Source organism: Pleurodeles waltl, chromosome 3_1, assembly GCF_031143425.1.
Source record: "Pleurodeles waltl isolate 20211129_DDA chromosome 3_1, aPleWal1.hap1.20221129, whole genome shotgun sequence".
NCBI lineage: Eukaryota > Metazoa > Chordata > Amphibia > Caudata > Salamandridae > Pleurodeles > Pleurodeles waltl.
Genome location: NC_090440.1, coordinates 1464174075 through 1464192999, shown reverse-complemented (window position 1 = coordinate 1464192999; position 18925 = coordinate 1464174075). Strand labels below are relative to the sequence as shown.

Sequence of the window (18925 nt, the reverse complement as noted above, 5' to 3'; positions counted from 1 at the left end):
TGCAGATGAGCTGCAACCACTACCATCACTTTCGTGAAAACCCATGGGGCACTGGTAAGGCCAAAGGGGAGGACGGTGAACTGAAAGAAAATAAGTTACTTACCTGTAACTATAGTTCTCCAGTATTAGAATCTTTCATAGATTCACATGCTTGAAACATTCCCCGTCGTCGAGATGGGAGTCCCCGGTACCTTAGAAAAGACAAAGCCCCCAAAGACATAACAGCAATAACATTGAAACTACATTTTAGTAATCCATCCAAGTCCTTATGTAAAAAGGACCAAACTTGAGCCTCAGCCAATCAGAGTGCCCTACCCTCTAGAACCCTCGTGAGAGAAGCTCCAGTACCTCAGATTTTCTAAGCACTAGTACGTAAGTTAAAGGATGAACAAGGGTATTTGAAGGTTAGCTTCCCCCGGGAGGTGGGTGGGTTGCATGTGAATCTATGAAAGATTCCAATACTGGAGAACTATAGTTACAGATAAGTAACTTATTTTCTTACTCCAGTATTGGAACTTTCATAGATTCACATGCTTGAATCAGACTATAAAGCAGTATTCAGAGCACATTGCATTAACTCCACATCATTCAAATTAATGAGATCTTTGAGCTGCCTCAATAATAAGAAAGCATTACTTTTTTTAAAAATGTCATCTGTGCACATATTTATATACTATAAAAGACATGTACAAATGAAACACAAAGATTAAACCATGCAATGTGCGTAGTAGAAGAGAAGGATGGCGGGAGGCAAAGTGAGCTCACCGTTACTGGAACAGATGTCTCAGGACTGCTAGACCAACCGCCACATCTCCCTTAGGGATAGCATCCAGACAGTAGTGCTTCGTAAACGCGCGAGTAGTCTTCCAGGTGGCTGCTCTGCAAATGTCCTGCAGGGGTACACATGCAAATAGTGCCATGGACGCTGAGACAGATCTCGTAGAATGTGCCCTTACCGAAGAATGTAAAGGCCTACTAGTTGATTGGTGGCAAAAGTTTATAGCAGCTACTATCCACCTGGCAATACTCCGCTTGGAAAGGGCCTGTCCCTTCCTATGGGCAGTATATGCCACAAACAATTGAGTAGTCTTTCTAAAATGCTTGGTTCTTTCTAAGTAAAATTTTAGATTTCTTCTGATGTCCAACGAGTGCAGAGCTCTCTCCGCTGGAGATGTTGGGTTCGGAAAGAAAGATTTAAAAACCAACGGTTGGTTAATATGAAAGTCTGATGGCACCTTTGGAACAAACTTGGGATTCATACGAAGTATCACTCTGTCCTGTTTAAATCGAAGGAAAGGCTCTTGAATGGTCAGTGCAGGGATTTCACTGACCCGTCTAGAAGAAGTAAAGGCTAGCAAAAGAGCTACTTTCCACGATAAGTGTTTTAAATCCGCTCTGTGTATCAGTTCAAATGGATGTTTCATAAGCTGAAAGAGAACTGTGCTGAGTTGCCAAGACGGCGGAGGCGCCTTACTGGCGGAAAAACTCGAAAGAGTCCTTTGAGAATTGTTTGATCAATCTAGAAGACCACAGAGATGGTGACGTCGGTGAACGTCTGAAGCGAGATACAGCTACCAAGATGGATGCATGCGCCAAACCTGTAGACGCCATATGGAGGAGATAGGGCAATATTCGCTCCGGCGGTGATAGCAGTGGATCAATCTGCTCCTTCTGACACCACAAACAAAATCTCTTCCATTTTAAAGAATACAATTTGTTGCTATCTGCTCTGGCCTTTGCCAGATAATCTCGACACTCAGGGTGAATGTTTAAATGGGCAAACTCATTGTGTTCAGGAGCCAGGCTGATAATTTGAGTGATCTGGGATCCGGATGTAAAATCTTGTTCCTTGTTAAGAGCAGTGATGAGACTTTTAGCCTAATGTGATCCGCCTCTGAGAGCAGGAGGAGTTCCGAGAACCAGTGTTGGCGGGGCCAAAACAGAGCTATCAGGATGAGTCTGCAATGCTCTTGTTTGATCTTTGCAAGTACTCTGGAGATTAGAGGAATGGGTGGAAAAGCGTAGGCAAATATTCTGCACAATGCCATCGAAAACGCATTCCCCCAGCAGTCAGTCTGCTGAGAGTGTCTGTTGTCTCGTTCTGCCTTCCTGGTAGATGTTCCGCTCATAGACTGATGCCATTGCGAATGGCCGAATTCCAAATAGTCTGCGATTCTTGAGATAGGAGAAGAGATTTTGTTCCCCCTTGCTTGTTTAAATAATGCATTGCTGCAGTATTGTCCCTTTTTTATGAGAACCACTGAGTGTTCTATTCTCGGGAGGAAAGCCTGCAAGGCCCGGGAAATCGCTCTCAAAATTGATGTGATACTTTCGAGAGGAGTTGCTCCACTTTCCGCTGATCTGAAGGTCTTGAAGATATGCTCCCCACCCCTCTAGGTAGGCAACCGTGGTGATGACTAACGGAGGGCGAGGAGGTAGGAGAGGAAAACCTACTGCGATGTTCCCCTGGTCTTTCCACCAGTGGAGCGCTTGAACCATCCGAGGAGTTACTGTGATTAAATTGTTGAATGAGCGCACTCTCTGTATCCACTGAAGATCTAGTTCCTCCTGCAGGGGACGCATCCTCAGTCAACAAAAAGGGACTAACTGCATGCAAGAGGACATCATCCCCAGAAGCGATTTGTAGGTGCACACAGAAAGAGACTTTTTTCTTTGTACTCTGCTTGTTAGGCAAATGAGTTTCGCTTACCTCTCCATTGAACAAAAGGCCCTGTCTTTGATGGTGTCGATTTTTGCCCCATAAAAGGTCATCACTCTTGTTGGCAATACGTTTGACTTGTTCCGGTTCAGCGTGAGGCCCAGCTCGTCGAATAATGCTATACAAGCCATTGTTGAGTCGTGAGCTGCCTGAGCCGACCGCGCTTTTATTAGCCAATCGTCTAAGTAGGGAAAAATTTGTAGCTTTTTCTTTCTCAGGGAAGCCGCTGCCGGAGCTAGGCACTTTGTAAAGATTCTGGGGGCGGACTTCAGGCCAAATGGAAGAACTCTGAATTGGAAATGGCTGCTGGCTACTGCGAAACAGAGATATTTTCTGTGGGCAGGTGAAAATGGAATATGAAAGTAAGTGTTTTGTAGATCCAGGGACGTCATATAATTCCCGTGATTCATGCGGAGAAGAATGTCTTGCAATGTGACCATGCAAAAGGTTTGGCGTTTGAGGTATTTGTTTAGGTCCCTGAGATCCAGAATCTGATGCCAAGATTCCTTATTTTTGAGCACCCGAAAGAAACGGGAGTAAAAACCTTTGCCTTTTTCTGAAGAAGGAACCCTATATCGCTCCCTTCCTGAGCATTGTACGACCTCCAGCCTGAGTTGTTTTAGATGCTTCTGAAAGAAGTTATGAGGAGGACGAGAAGGTGGGCGTTGAATTAACTCTAAAGTATGGCCAAATCCAACAATGTTTAAAACCCACTGATCCGATGTTATTTGTTCCCACTTCCGATAGAAGTGTGATATCCTTCCTCCGATCTTCTGGCTTTGTGGTAAGGTTATAGCCGGAGCCTGGAACATGTAATTGACGTCTGACCACCTCTTTGCTCTGACGCGGTCCACCCGTATGAGGGTGATCTGGAATAGGATGCCTGAGGTGGTTGCCTTTGGAAGTATTGCGGATGGAACTGATGTGTAGCATAGGAGGGGTAACGAAAGCTCTGGTAACCCCCTTGATATGTCGAAACTCCTCGACCTCTGGAGGCACGAAAGAGCATCTTCTTAAATTGAAGGGTTCCTAAAGACCTTGCAGTGTCTGTATCTGTTTGGAAGGCTTGTAGGGCCTCATCAACATGCTTGCCGAAAAGAGCCTCCCCATCAAAAGGGAGGTCCAACACTTTATTCTGAACCTTTGGACGAAAGGAAGTCACCCTAAGCGAGACCTGACGCCACAGCACTGCCCCACCTGCTAGCTGCCGAAAACCTGTGGTTGCTATATCCATGGCGCAGTCTATCACCTCAGCCGAGGTGCACCCTCCCTCCAAAAGAATTTTCTTCATCTCCACCTTAGAGTCTTCCAAAAGGTGGTCTAGATACGGGGCAATATCAGCCCACAGCTGCCTGTCATACCTCCCCAGGATTGCCAATGAATTCGCTGCTCTTACTATCAGGCCCGACATGGAAGAGAAACGCTTTCTGATGTTGTCCAGCCTTCTCCCTTCTTTATCTGGAGGAGCTGAAATTGGCGTTGATGGATTTTCTGAACGCCTCTGTGCTGCCTAGGTTATGACCAAGTCCGGCTTGACTCAGGTGACTAACTAGACACGTTGGGGCGCCCTCTGGGGCCTTATATTTCTTGTCCAAACTAGGCAAGAGTGCAGTCACCGTAGCTGGGTTTCCCATCACCTTGAGACCTTCCTCCCAGATGTAGCCTACTATCGGTATGGAGCGGACACTTTTCTGATAAGGCTCCCTGAAGTCATAAAAAAAACAATCCATCTGATTAGATGGCATGGGCAACGCAAATCTCTTCACTGCTCTCTCAAGCAGATTATGGAAACCCACAATATCTCCTGGGGGAGAATCCACCGGAGTAGGCGATGGAGATGAGGGTGTCGGCAATATATAGTTGTTGTTTGTTACCGTCGCCGAGCAGGAAGCCATCATTGAAAGACTGGTTACCGTCGCCGCTGTCGATGCAGCTGCTGTGAATGTTCTCATCGACGGTGGAATCGTCATTGGCGGTCTGTCTTCAGGAGCTGAAGAAGGCTTTCTGAACACCGTCAGAACCTTTGGAGGAGGCGTAGAAGGCTCTGAGGAAGGTTTAGGCACCTCCTTTGATGTTGAAGGACAATGCTTGGTCTTACAGTAGGAACTTCTCTTCTGAGGTGAGGATGAGAGACTGCGGCCTTCACCAGATCCCTGTGAGGTCTTTTTAAAAGTCTTTGAGGGTTGTTCTGAACCCTTTTCAGAATTAGGTGATCTTTGCCTCTTTTGGGACCTCTTAGAAGACCATGAAGACTCCTCACTGTCCGAGTCTGAGACAGGGTTTTTTCTTGGCTTATGCTTCTGGATCCATATCAACAATCTCCCCTCTCTATGCTTTACAGTCTTTGAGGAAAAGGTACAACATACCTTACAGTTCGTAGCAGAATGATCAGGATAAAGGCAATATATACAATCTGTATGAGGGTCTTCTGAATGGAGCGTTTTCTTCCCACAAGTGCTGCAGGCTCTAACAAGACTTTTCCTTTCCCTGTCAGACATTATGCTGGTATAACAGACTCCAGAAAGTATGAGTGTAAATCACAAACAATCAATAAGCAAATAGAAATTCAGATATAGTGACTAAATGTTCCTCCACAAGAACAAACTGAGCAGAGCTCAGAGGAGACTCCCTAGCACAACGTGCAGTAGAAAATCGGAGGTACTGGAGCTTCTCTCAGGAGGGTTCTAGAAGGTAGGGCACTCTGATTGGCTGAGGCTCAAGTTTGGTCCTTTTTACATAAGGACTTGGATAGATTACTAAAATGTAGAGTTTTAATGTTATTGCGATTATGACTTAGGAGACATTGTCTTTTTCTAAGGTACCGGGGACTCCCATCTCGATGACCAGGAATGATTCAAGCATGTGAATCTATGAAAGTTCCAATACTGGAGCAAGTGCTCGTGACCTAAAACGAATCGCAAGTAACTTCTGTGGGCCGGAAGGATGGGAATGTGGAAATAGGTGACCTGCAAGTCCAACGCTACCATCCACCCTCCAAGGCAGACAGGACCTGAGCTAGAGTCAGCATTTTGAACTTCTCCTTCTTGAGGACTAGAATGAGGGTCTGGAGATCTAAGACAGGGCGAAGGCACTTGTCCTTTTTGGGCACCAGAAATTAGCGGGAATAACAACCACGACCTACGTCTGGTACAGGGACCCTCTCTATGGCTGTCTTGGCCAAGAGAGCAATGACTTCCTCGCGGAAAACTGCCAAATGATCCTCTGACATATGATTGTATGATGGTGACATGGCCGGAGGGGAAGTCTCGAAGGGGAGGTGGTAGCCCCTTCGAACAATTTGCAACACATACCCATCCATGGTGATGGATTCCCAGTAGGGCAGTTGATCCTGGCGCAAACTGGTCCAGGATGTTCCAACAGACTAGGAAGACGTGGAGGCAGTAGAGGGGGTGGCTGGCTCCTTGATCTACGAGCATGTCGGATCCTGCGGCCGTGCAGAGACTGAAGCATGCGCGGGTCGAAGGTCGGGTGGAATGGATGCAGCTGGGTGCCCCTTCCATAGCCACGAAAGGGGTGAAAAGCAAACTGTGGGGTGGCGGGAGCAACTACGAGGCCAAGAGACTGAGCCGCAGCCCAGTGTAAGAAGGTAGCCTCTTTCTAGCCTTGTTACCTCCACTTTTGGCCTGTTTGTGAGTATATGTCAGGGTTTTTTTTACTGTCTCACTGGGATCCTGCTAGCCAGGGCCCAGTGCTCATAGTGGAAACCCTATGTTGTCAGTGTGTTTGATATGTGTCACTGGGATCCTACTAGCCAGGACCCCAGTGCTCATAAGTTTGTGCCTACATATGTGTCGCCTGTATGGTGCCTAACTGTTTCACTGAGGCTCTGCTAACCAGAACCTCAGTGTTTATGCTCTCTCTGCTTTTAAAATTGTGACCGCAGGCTAGTGACTAATTTTACCACTTCTGATTGGCACACTGGAACACCCTTATAATTCCATAGTATATGGTACCTAGGTACACAGGGTATTGGGGTTCCAGGAGATCCCTATGGGCTGCACCATTTCTTTTGCCACACATAGGGAGCTCAGACAATTCTTACACAGGACTGCCACTGCAGCCTGAATGAAATAACATCCACGTTATTTCACAGCCATTTTACACTGCACATAAGTAACTTATAAGTCACCTATATGTCTAACCCTCACTTAGTGAAGGTTAGGTGCAAAGTTACTAAGTGTGAGGGCACTCTGGCACTGGCCAAGGTGCCCCCACATTGTTCAGGGCAATTTCCCCAGACATTGTGAGTGCGGGGACACCATTACACGTGTGAACTACATATAGGTCAATACCTATATGTAGCTTCACCATGGTAACTCCGAACATGGCCATGTAACATGTCTAAGATCATGGAACTGTCACCCCAATACCATTCTGGTATTGGGGTGACAATTCCATGCATCCCCAGGGCTCCAGCATAGAGCCCGGGTACTGCCAAACTAACTCTCTGGGGTTTTTCTCTGCAGCTACCGCTGCTGCCAACCCTCAGACGGGTTTCTGCCCCCTGGGGCCTGGGCAGCCCAGTCCTAGGAAGGCAGAACAAAGGATTTCCTCTGAGAGAGGGTGTTACACCCTCTCACTTTGGAAATAGGTGTTAAGGGCCTGAGAGGAGTAGCCTCTCCTGGCCTCTGGAAATGCCTTGAAGGGCACAGATGGTGCCCTCCTTGCATAAGCCAGTCCACACCGGTTCAGGGATCCCCCCAGCCCTGCTCTGGCGCGAAACTGGACAAAGGAAAGGGGAGTGACCACTCCCCTGACCAGCACCTCCCCAGGGGAGGTGCCCAGAGCTCCTCCAGTGTGTCCCAGACCTCTGCCATGTTGAATGCAGAGGTGTGAGGGCACAATGGAGACCTCTGAGTGGCCAGTGCCAGCAGGTGACGTCAGAGACCCCTCCTGATAGATGCTTACCTTTCTCTGTAGCCAATCCTCCTCTGAGGGCTATTTAGGGTCTCTCCTGTGGGTTTCTCACAGATAACGAATGCAAGAGCTCACCAGAGTTCCTCTGCACTTCTCTCTTCGACTTCTGCCAAGGATCGACCGCTGACTGCTCCAGGACGCCTTCAAAACCGCGACAAAGTAGCAAGAAGACTACCAGCAACATTGTAGCACCTCATCCTGCCGGCTTTCTCAACTGTTTCCTCGTGGTGCATGCTCTGAGGACTGTCTGCCTTCACCCTGCACTGGAAGCCAAGAAGAAATCTCCCCTGGGTCGACGGAATCTTCCCCCCTGCTAACGCAGGCACCAAACCTCTGCATCATCAGTCCTCTGGGTCCCCTCTCATCTTGACAAGCGTGGGCCCTGGAACACAGGAGCTGGATCCAAGTGTCCCCAACAGTCCAGTGGCCCTTCTGTCCAAATTTGGTGGAGGTAAGTCCTTGCCTCTCCACGCCAGACAGTAATCCTGTGTACTGCGTGAACTGCAGTTGCTAGGGCCTCTATGCACTTTTGCAAGACCTCCTTCGTGCGCAGCACAGCCCAGGTCCCCAGCACTCCATCCTGCATTGCCCAACTCGCTGAGTTGGACTCCGACTTTGTGGGACCCTCTTTTGTTGTGCTGAGACGACTGCCGTGCTCAGATCTTCTGAACGCCTGTTCAGGTGCTTCTGCGGGTGCTGCCTGCTTCTGCATGGGCTCTATGTGTTGCTGAGTGCCCCCTCTGTCTCCTCCTCCAAGTGGTGACCTCCTGGTCCTTCCTGGGCCCTGGCAGCATCCAAAACCTTTAACAGCGACTCTTGCAGCTAGCAAGGCTTGTTTGCAGTCTTTCTGCGTGGAAACAACTCTGCATCTTCCAGCACGCCGTGGGACATCTTCTGACCAAAGGAGAAGTTCCTGGTACCTTCCGTTATTGCAGAATCTTTGGCTTCTTCACCCGGAAGCAGCCCTTTTGCACCTTCATCTGGGGTTTGGTGGGCTCCTGCCCCCCCTGGACACTTGTGTGACTCTTGGACTTGGTCCCCTTCCTTTGCAGGTCCTCAGGTCCAGGAATCCGTCTTCAGTGCTTTGCAGTCAGTTGTTGCCTTTGCAGAATCCCCTATCTCGACTTTACTGTCATTCTGAGGTAGTAGGGTAACTTTACTACTACTTTTCAGGGTCTTGGGGTGGGGTATCTTGGACACCCTTAGAGTTTTCTTACACTCCCAGTGACCCTCTACACACTACAATAGGCCTGGGGTCCATTTGTGGTTCGCATTCCATTTTTGGAGTATATGGTTTGTGTTGCCCCTAGGCCTATTTTCTCCTATTGCATTCTATTGTGTTCTACAGTGTTTGCACTACTTTTCTAACTGTTTACTTACTGATTTTGGTTTGTGTGTATATTTTGTGTATATTACTTACCTCCTAAGGGAGTATATCCTCTGAGATACTTTTGGCATATTGTCACTAAAATAAAGTACCTTTATTTTCAGTAACTCTGAGTATTGTGTTTGCTTATGATATAGTGCTATATGATATAAGTGGCATAGTAGGAGCTTTGCATGTCTCCTAATTCAGCCTAAGCTGCTCTGCTATAGCTACCTCTGTCAGCCTAAGCTGCTAGAACACTTCTAATCTACTAATAAGGGATAACTGGACCTGGCACAAGGTGTAAGTACCACAAGGTACCCACTATAAGCCAGGCCAGCCTCTTACACCCGGGAGTCCTTAAAACATTTGTGCACTGAGTCAGCTCTGTCTCCGAAGAGGCGGGTACCATCAGAGGGCATGTCCATTAGAGATTGCTGGACATCCCCTTGTAGGAAGCTGGCCTGGTGTGTTGTGGGTATCTAAGGTACTTACACCTTATACCAGGTCCAGGTATCCACTATTAGTATAGAGTAGGCAGTGTCTAGACGCCAGACTCTCTAGAGGTAGCTGTGGATGAGCAGCCAAGGCTTATCTTGGAGACATGCAGAGCCTATGCAATACCACTGTAGTCACGCAGCACTCACACATGAAAGAAAAAAAACACTCAGTTTTACAAAAATAAAGGTACTTTATTTTAGTGACACAATACCAAAAAGTACTAGAGAGGCAACCCTCCAATAGGAGGTAAGTAAACACTAATTATATACACTAGTTACCAGAAATAGGCATAGAAAGTGATAGAAAACAGTGCAAATGCAGTTAGACAATAGTGACCCTAGGGGGAGCCCAAACCATACACTAAAAAAATGGAAGGTGAACACAGGACCCCCACCTAGGTAAGTGGAATGGGTAGAGGGGACCTGGGGGTACTAGGAAACCCCAAAGGTAAGTACTACAGTGCACCTAGTGACCAGGAGGAAAGGAGTAAATTACAAGATTTTTCCCCCAAACCACCCAAAAGGAAAAACATGAAGAAAATGCAAAACCCAGACAAGACTGCAAGAAACCAGTGGTGGATTCCTGAAGAGGAAGACCTGTGGAAGAAGGGGACAAAGTCCAGAGGTCACAGAAGAGTCCAGGAGGAGTAGGAGCTACTACCCACCCAACTGTGGATACAGGAGATGGCCAACGGTAAAGTGAAGAAGGTCAGCACTGCAGCCCTAAAGTCGGTGAAGAATTCCTGAGGGATGCGGACGAAGTCCCATGCTGGAAGAAGAACTGCAGTCGGGTTCTGGTGCAAGGAATCCACCAACAAGCCTTGGCAAAGGCAAATCTCGCAATTGGAGGAAAGTAGAGCTGCCGAGGACCAGCAAGGCACAGGGGGACTCAACCCCAGAGGGGGATTCAAAGGGGACCCTCCACGACATAGAGGAGCAGAGGCAGCACCCATAGGAGTACCACATGATGGGGACACAGGAGTCGCAGAAGAGCCCACGCAGCACAACTGGAGAAGGGTCCCACGCCGCAGGAGGACCACACAGAGGTATGTACATCACAGGAAGGAGTGCTGGGGGCTGGGACTACACAAAGCCTGAAGATCCAGTGGAGGAGATGCAAACAAGCCTTGGCAGCAGCAAGAAACGCAGTGCACAGGGTACTGTCCTGCAAGGGAAGGCAAGGGCTTATCTCCACCACAGTTGGACAGCTGGCAGAGAGGACCAAAAGGACGACTCCGGACACCCACCCCTGATGCAGGATCCACACAGCTCAGGATGAGGAAAGATCCACGCAGCCAGTCCTTGTTGCAGTAGGTGTCTGCAGTTGCAGGGGAGTGACTCCTCTCCAAGGGAGATTTCTTCTTCCTTCTCATGCAGACTGAAGTCTTGCTGCCCTCAGAGCATGCAGAGCTGGGGAAATGTTGCAGAAGCTGGAAGCAGTGTCTTCCTCGTGGATGCAGATTGTCGGTTCCCGGAGAGTCCAGTCGTGGTTCCAGTGGCTAGAAGTCGAAAGTAAAGTTGCAGAGGAGTCCTCCTGGAACCTGCAAGCAGAATCTGAGGACCCACCCAAGCTCTGACATCACCTGCCTGGCCACTCAGATGCTCTCAGAGGTCTCTGCCAATCTTGGATTCAAGATGGCAGAACCCAGGGACCCTCTGGAGGAGTTCTGGGCACCACCCCTGGGGTGGTGATGGACAGGGGAAAGGTCACTTTCCTTTCCATTGTCCAGTTGCACGCCAGAGCAGGAACTGGAGGTCCCTGAACCAGTGTAGGCTGGTTTATGCATGAGGGCAGCCAAGCATACCAGTGGCTTGGGGAGGCTACTCATCCCCAGCCATGTAACACCTGTTTCCAAAGGGAGAGAGTGTTACCCCCTATTCTTTATTCTGCCTTCCTAGGCTTGAGGTGTTCAACCAGGAGGAGGGCAGAAACCTGTCTGAGTGGTGGCAGCAGCTTAGGCTGCCTGGAAAACCCTTAAAGGCTGGTAGGAGCAATGCCGGGGGTCCTCTAAGGAGCATGGAATCATACTTTCAATACTGGCATCAGTATTGGGGTATGATTGTGACATGTTTGATACCAAACATGCCTAGGTTCGGAGTTACCATTATGCAGCTGGACAGAGGTAGCAATCGATGTCCAGTACATGCATAAAATGGCGTCCCGCACTCACCAAGTCCATGAAAATGGCATTGGAGTTTGTGGGGGCACCTCTGCTAGTGCAGGGGTGCCCTCATACACAGGTACTTGCACCCGGCCGTCTGGGCTAAGAGGGCCTGCCATAGGGGTGACTTACAGTGACCTGTAGTGAAAAAGGGTGCATGCACCCTTTCACGCAGGCTGCAATGGCAGGCCTGCAGAATACTTTGCATGGGCTCCCCATGGGTGACATAATACATGCTGCAGCCCATGGGGTTCTCCTGGTACCCCAATGCCCTGGGCACCGGGGGTACCATGTACTAGGGACTTACATGGGGGCACCAGTATGCCAAATGTGGGGTGGAAATGGTACAAATTACCAAGTTAGACGGGAGAAAGTATAATCATCACTGGGGTCCTGGTTAGCAGGATCCCAGTGAACACAGTCAAACACATTCACAACAGTCAGAAAATTGGGGTAACCATGGGCAAGGGTCTTTCCCTTTTGGGGGCATGTTTATTGTGGCCATTTCTGCCCCCCTTGGGGGCAGATCGGCCTATTATTTTTAGGCCGATCTGCCCCCCTTGGGGCAGAATCCACTAGACGCCAGGGATTATTTTTTTTTGTGGTAGAAAATGTTTACGTGTTGGGGAGCGGCCCCTTGGGCAAGGGTCGCTCCTATTTGGGGGTATGTTTGAATGGCCATTTCTGCCCCCCTTGGAGGCAGATCGGCCTAATATTTTTAGGCCGAAGTGCAGAAGCCACTAGACGTCAGGGATTTATTTTATTTGTTTATGTTTTACATTTTTTGCGTTGGGGAGCGGCCCTTTTGGGGGCATGTTTATTGTGGCCATTTCTGCCCCCCCTGGGGGGCAGATCAGCCTATTATTTTTAGGCTGATCTGCCCCCAAAGGGGCCAGAAGCCACTTAGACACCAGGGATAGTGTGTGTGTGTGTGTGTGTTAGTGGAGGGGGGGGGGGCAACCCCTTGGGCAAGGGTCGCCCCCCTTTGGGGGCACGTGTACCAAGGCCATTTCTGCCCCCCTTGGGGACAGATCAGCCTATTATTTTTAGGCTGAAAACCACTAGAACGTCAGGAATTTTTTTGTATATGTTTATTTATGTGGGGGGGCATTGAACTGTTGGCCATATTTTTTTTAGGCCCATCTGCCCCCAAGGGGGGCAGAAGCCACGTAGGCACCAGGGATAGTGTGTGTGTGTGTGTGGTTTGTTTTTTGTTTTGGGGGTGGGCCCTTGGGCAAGGGTTGCTCCCCCTGGGGACACACTCCTTGGGGCAGATAGGCCTATTTTTTAGTAGGCTCATCTGCCCCTATGGCAGAATCCACTTAGGCACCAATTTCTAAATGCTTGATGGTGGGATGTTTGTCAACTGACGAAGTATTTGCATTTGTGATAATTTTTTTCCTCCTTTTTGTTCTAGTTCAAAGCTTTTGCTTTCTTTGCTGTGGCTCTTTGCGGTTTTGGCGGTGGTTGACCTGCGGTTTGCATAGTTGCATGTTTTAGGTAAGTAAAAACAATTTACTCCAAAGGAGTATTGTTGCCATGCATGAATGACATGTTTGTAGGTGGTGTACTAAATGCAGGTTTGTGTGAAATTGTCCTTAGATTTGTGCACAATGATATTTGTGTTGTCTTATTTCTAATTTGCTTTTCTTTCTTTCTTTTTAGTGGGATATCATTGGTGATTGCTGTGTCTGTGCAGAGTAGTTGCTGGTGATTCAAGCTTTTTCAGGCAAGTGAGCGGTATAGTTTTTGAGTTTATAACTCTTACTAATAAAGCTACACTTTATTACTTATCTTACACAGTGCTGGTTGTTGGTAGTGCATTTGTCCAGTTAATTTTCGTAGGAAAGATCATGGCTAGCCGCAGGATGACTGCTCAGCAGGTGGTTGGTATGCTTTTTGAGTCATTGTCTGATCATGATTATGAGACGGACTCTGCATCTGAGGCAGAGGAGGAAGTGAGGGATTCTGGCAGTGAAGTTTCTGCCGGAGAGGAATCTTCTGATGAGGAAGCCACACTCAGTGCAGATGAAGGGCCTGTTTCAGAGGAGGACACTGATGCGCCATTAGTGCAGCAACCTGGGGCTGAAAGGTTTCCCGTTAGAAGACCTGAACTCACTCTGTGTTGCCCCAAACATGGAGCAGCCAGAGTTGCCTGCCTTTACTGGTCTCCCGGGGTGTAGAGTCCATACTGAGAACTTTTTGCCTGTCAATTTCTTTGAGTTATTTGTTGATGATGTGTTTTTGGAAGAGATTGTTGAGCAGACTAATTTGTATGCGGAGCAGTATTTGAGGGACAACACTGCTAGACTTAGGACGCACTCAAGAGCTGCCCAGTGGATTCCCACAAATTTGGAGGAGATGAAAAGGTTTTTAGGTTTGACTCTTTTGATGGGGTTGATAAGGAAGCCGTCACTGGCTTCTTACTGGTCTACTAGTCCCTTGATGGCAACAGCTATATTTCCTGCAACAGTGAGTCGTAATCGGTATTTGCTTCTTCTTAGGATGCTGCATTTTATTGACAATGCATTAGCCTTGCCACAAGATCACCCTGATTCTGACCGTCTTTTTAAAATTAGGCCTGTCCTTGATCATTTTGTTAATCGGTTTTCAGAGGTCTATGTTCCAGGCAAAGAAATAGCTGTGGACGAGTCTTTGGTCCTCTTCAACGGTCGTTTGGTTTTTAGACAGTACATTCCTAGCAAGAGGGCACGATGTGGAATAAAATTGTATTTGCTGTCTGAAAGTAGTAGAGGATATGTGTATAATTTCCGTGTCTACACTGGTAGGGATTCAAGTATTGACCCCCCCGGTTGTCCTCCCACTTTTGGAGTTACTGAGAAAATTGTGTGGGAACTTGGAAGACGACTGTTCAACAAAGGTCACCATTTGTATGTAGATAACTTTTACACTGGAGTGTAGTTGTTCAAGGAATTGTTTAGAGTGAACACTGTTGCTTGTGGGACAATTTGTTGTAACTGGAAAGGCTATCCAAGGGAGCTTGTTGGTAAAAAAAACTTGAGAGGGGACAGTGCAGTGCCTTGCGGAATGATGAGCTGCTAGCTTTGAAGTTTTCAGACAGGAGGGATGTCTACATGCTAAGTACCATCCATGATGAGAGTACTTCCCCCGTGATTGTTTGGGCCCAGGTTGCTGAAGTGCGCAAACCTGTGTGCATTTTAGATTATAATAAGCACATGGGAGGTGTAGATAGAGTTGATCAGAGGTTGGAACCTTATACTGCTATTCGTAAGTCTTACATTTGGTATAAGAAGTTAGCAATTCACCTCTTCCAATTAGCAACTTTGAATGCTTTTATTGTGTTTAAGGATAGGTCTCCAGAGTCAAAGATGACATTTGTGAAATTTCAGGAGTCAGTGATAGAGAGCCTTATTGTGGTGGAACAGGCCAGAGTTCCTAGAGAAGCAGTGGTGGAGGATGTGGCTAGATTGAAAGATCGCCACTTTGCTAAGCACATTCCTCCCACACCCAAAAAAGACTTTCCAGCTAAGAAATGTAGAGTGTGTTTTCGAAGAGGTATCCGGAGGGAGACTCGAATGTACTGCCCAGATTGTCCTTCAAAGCCTAGGCTGTGTGTGGGTGGTTGTTTTAAGAATTACCACACCCAGAAGAATTACTGGGAACAACCATGAGTGTAAACTCATGTCTGTTTTGTATTTTCATGTGTTCAGTTTCATGGTTAGCATTTCTGTCATGTACTTAGTTAGAGCTTTTGTGTTTGTAGTTTTGTAATTATTTCTAATTAGTTAGGGGTTTCTTTGTTTAAAAAACCAACAAAAAAAAACAACAGAAAAAACAGGGATGCCATTGTGTGTGGAGTGGGGCTTGGCTGAGGGTGTACATATTGACTTGCTGTTGGCTACTGCAACACACTGCCAGCCAAACACCAGTCCACACACTACCATCAGCTGGTGTGATTGTTGTATCAGGCATGTGGGCGTATGTAAGTGATGGGCCCTTGAGTGGTTCTGTCTGTCAATGCGAGTGTTGTAATGTGCTGGGCCCATGGCTGGCGGCGTGAATGGTCTTGTGCGTGTCATGCATGAAAGGTGTGTGAATGGACTGTAAAGCGGTTGGTGCCTTGCCGTGGCTTTACAGCTCACGAGCTGTGAGTCGTTAGTTCAGTTTTTTGTCCTTTCAGTTATTAACAGTGCATTTAATTTTTGTGAGATCTCTTGTTAATAAAATTTGATCCACTGAACCATCACTCACCCTTGTGCCAAATCCAACCAGTATGTGTGGTAAAAATGACAAAACCTGCTCCGCTGTAATCAGGCGTCTCAGCACACCAGTGACACGCTAGGTGCCTCGGATGGGACCCCGATGATGAAACATGCCACCAACTTGGTTGGTGGGTGAGGAGTCTTTTTCACATAACCTAAGTGCGTTTCTTTTCACAATTTTAGTGTTTGGCACATCACAGATGTATTTGGACACATCAAAATTATATATTACAAAACTACCTGTGTTTGGGGGGGGGGGAGAGGGCACCTAGGTTTTTGGTCCTGGTTGCAGCCTTAATCTAGGGAAACCTACCAAACCAAGACATTTTTTAAAACTAGACACCCCAAGGAGTCCAGGAAGGTGTGGCTTGCGTGGATCCCCCAACATTTTCTTACCCAGACTCCTCTGCAAACCTCAAAATTTGCTTAAAAAAGCATATTTTCCTGACTTTCGTTTGTACGATCACCGCTCCAGCACAAAATTCCTACTCCTCAGCGTTCCCCTCAGTCTCCCAAGTAAAATGACACCTCACTTGTGTGGGTCCCCAAAGCAGAGTCAGCCTAAAGATGTACCAAAGAAGAATATGTCCTTATCAACTCGCTGTGCTATCCCCTCTATCTCTACAAGTTTTTGGCCTTATTCTGTTGCAGGCATCTGGCCCACCCACACAAGTGAGGTATTATTTTTTATCAGATGACTTGGAGGAACGCTGGGTGGAAGGGAATGTGTGGCTCCTCTCAGATTCCAGAACTTTCTGTCACCGAAATATGAGGAAAATGTGTTTTTTTAGCCAAATTTTGAGGTTTGCAAAGGATTCTGGGTAACAGAACCTGGTCAGATCCCCACAAGTCACCCCATCTTGGATTCCTCTAGGTCTCTAGTTTTAAAAAATTGCACAGGTTTGGTAGGTTTCCCTAGGTGCCGGCTGAGCTAGAGGCCAAAATCTGCAGGTAGGCACTTTGCAAAAAACACCTCTGTTTTCTGTCAAAAAATGGGATGTGTCCACATTGTGTTTTGGGGCATTTCCTGACGCGGGCGCTAGGCCTACCCACACAAGTGAGGTACCATTTTTATCGGGAGACTTGGGGGAACATAGAATAGCAAAACAAGTGTTATTGCCCTTTGTCTTTCTCTACATTTTTTCCTTCCAAATATAAGAGAGTGTTTAAAAAAGACGTCTATTTGAGAAATGCCCTGTAATTCACATGCTAGTATGGGCACCCCGGAATTCAGAGATGTGCAAATAACCACTGCTCCTCAACACCTTATCTTGTGCCCATTTTGGAAATACAAAGGTTTTCTTGATAGCTATTTTTTACTCTTTATATTTCAGCAAATGAATTGCTGTATACCCGGTATAGAATGAAAACCCACTGCAGGGTGCAGCTCATTTATTGGCTCTGGGTACCTAGAGTTCTTGATGAACCTACAAGTCCTATATATCTCCGCACCCAGAAGAGTCCAGCCGACGTAACGGTATATTGGCTTTAAAAAATCTGACATTGCAGGAAAAAGTTACAGAGTAAAACGTAGAGAAATATTGCAGTTTTTTTACCTCAATTTCAATATATTCTTTTTTCAGTTGTTATTTTCTGTAGGAAACCCTTGTAGAATCTACACAAATTACCCCTTGCTGAATTCAGAATTTTGTCTACTTTTCAGAAATGTTTCGGTTTCTGGGATCCAATATTTGTTTCACGCCCATTTCTGTCACTGACTGGAAGGAGACTGAAAGCACAAAAAATCGTAAAAATGGGGTATGTCCCAGTAAAATACCAAAATTGGGTTGAAAAATTGGGTTTTCTGATTCAAGTCTGCCTGTTCCTGAAAGCTGGGAAGCTGGTGATTTTAGCACCGCAAACCCTTTGTTGATGCCATTTTCAGGGGGAAAACCACAAGCCTTCTTCTGCAGCCCCTTTTTTTTTAAAAAAAACTAAATTTTCACTGTAATTTCTTGGCCTCCTTCAGTGGAACCCACAAAGTCTGGGTACCTCTAGAATCCCTAAGATGTTGGAAAAAAAGGAAGCAAATTTGGCGTGGGTAGCTTATGTGAACAAAAAGTTATGAGGGCCTTAGCGCGAACTGCCCCTAATAGCCAAAAAAAGGCTCGGCACAGGAGGGGGAAAAGGCCTGGCAGCGAAGGGGTTAATGGATGATGTGACTCTTCTTTGCCATGCTCCAAAAACTAAATTGACTTTCTTTTCAATCAGATAGATAGCTATAAACACCGCAAAAAGACTGAACAACAATGAACACTGATAAGCTTTGTATTTGTATAGTCCAGACGTGGCAGGAACATAAATCAAATAGCTTGATTTAACAATATTATTGGGTGACCATATAAATCAAAACACCTGGCCTCTTTACATAGCACACGAAAACTGGAGCAGCATTACTCAACCATTACAATGGAACATCTAAGGAGCAAGCATTTGATCAATCTTTAGGGACCATGTTCTCTGTGCTTAATACCATTTTATGTTCTACTACATAGCACTTAATGAACACCTTTTGATATTCTAACACAGGCTGGCCAGATATGTATTATAAACTTTTGTTTATGATTGTGCTTTAAAATACTACTTAAATGAACTCTTTGCCTCCAATTCTGGAACGATATACAATAAACTGAAAACCGCTTCTTGGCAAAATCAATGTTGAGTGAATACACCACACTGAAATTGAGCAGGATATATTGCCAAAAATTCATATTAATAACCTTTCAAAATATGAGGCACTTATTCAAACACCAAATGTTTACCATCTATCTGATCTATAAATCATTCAGAAAACATGAAATACTACGAAGAAAGAAACTCTGTTAATCACCTTTCTAGCTCCTCCTTTTCATCTGTGTCTTCACATGTCTCAACTGAAAATTTGGCCTTAAGTGACCTTGCTGTTGCAACAGTAACTTCAGCGCTCATAATCTGATTTATGATATCCTGCACAAAACATAAAATATTTAAGAAATGTAAAAAAATGAATTAATATA

General features: G+C 46.5%; 1 protein-coding gene across 2 annotated transcripts in view; it reads right to left on the bottom strand.

Annotated features, from left to right (window-relative positions):
* The window catches only part of RAB3GAP1 (RAB3 GTPase activating protein catalytic subunit 1), a 434305-nt gene that overhangs the window by 67549 nt on the left and 347831 nt on the right, over positions 1-18925 (bottom strand). For both annotated transcript variants that reach the window (XM_069225057.1, XM_069225058.1), the window contains exon 22: positions 18760-18875. In XM_069225057.1, the coding sequence (XP_069081158.1) occupies positions 18760-18875 (116 nt within the window). The remainder of the gene's footprint in view (positions 1-18759; positions 18876-18925) is intronic.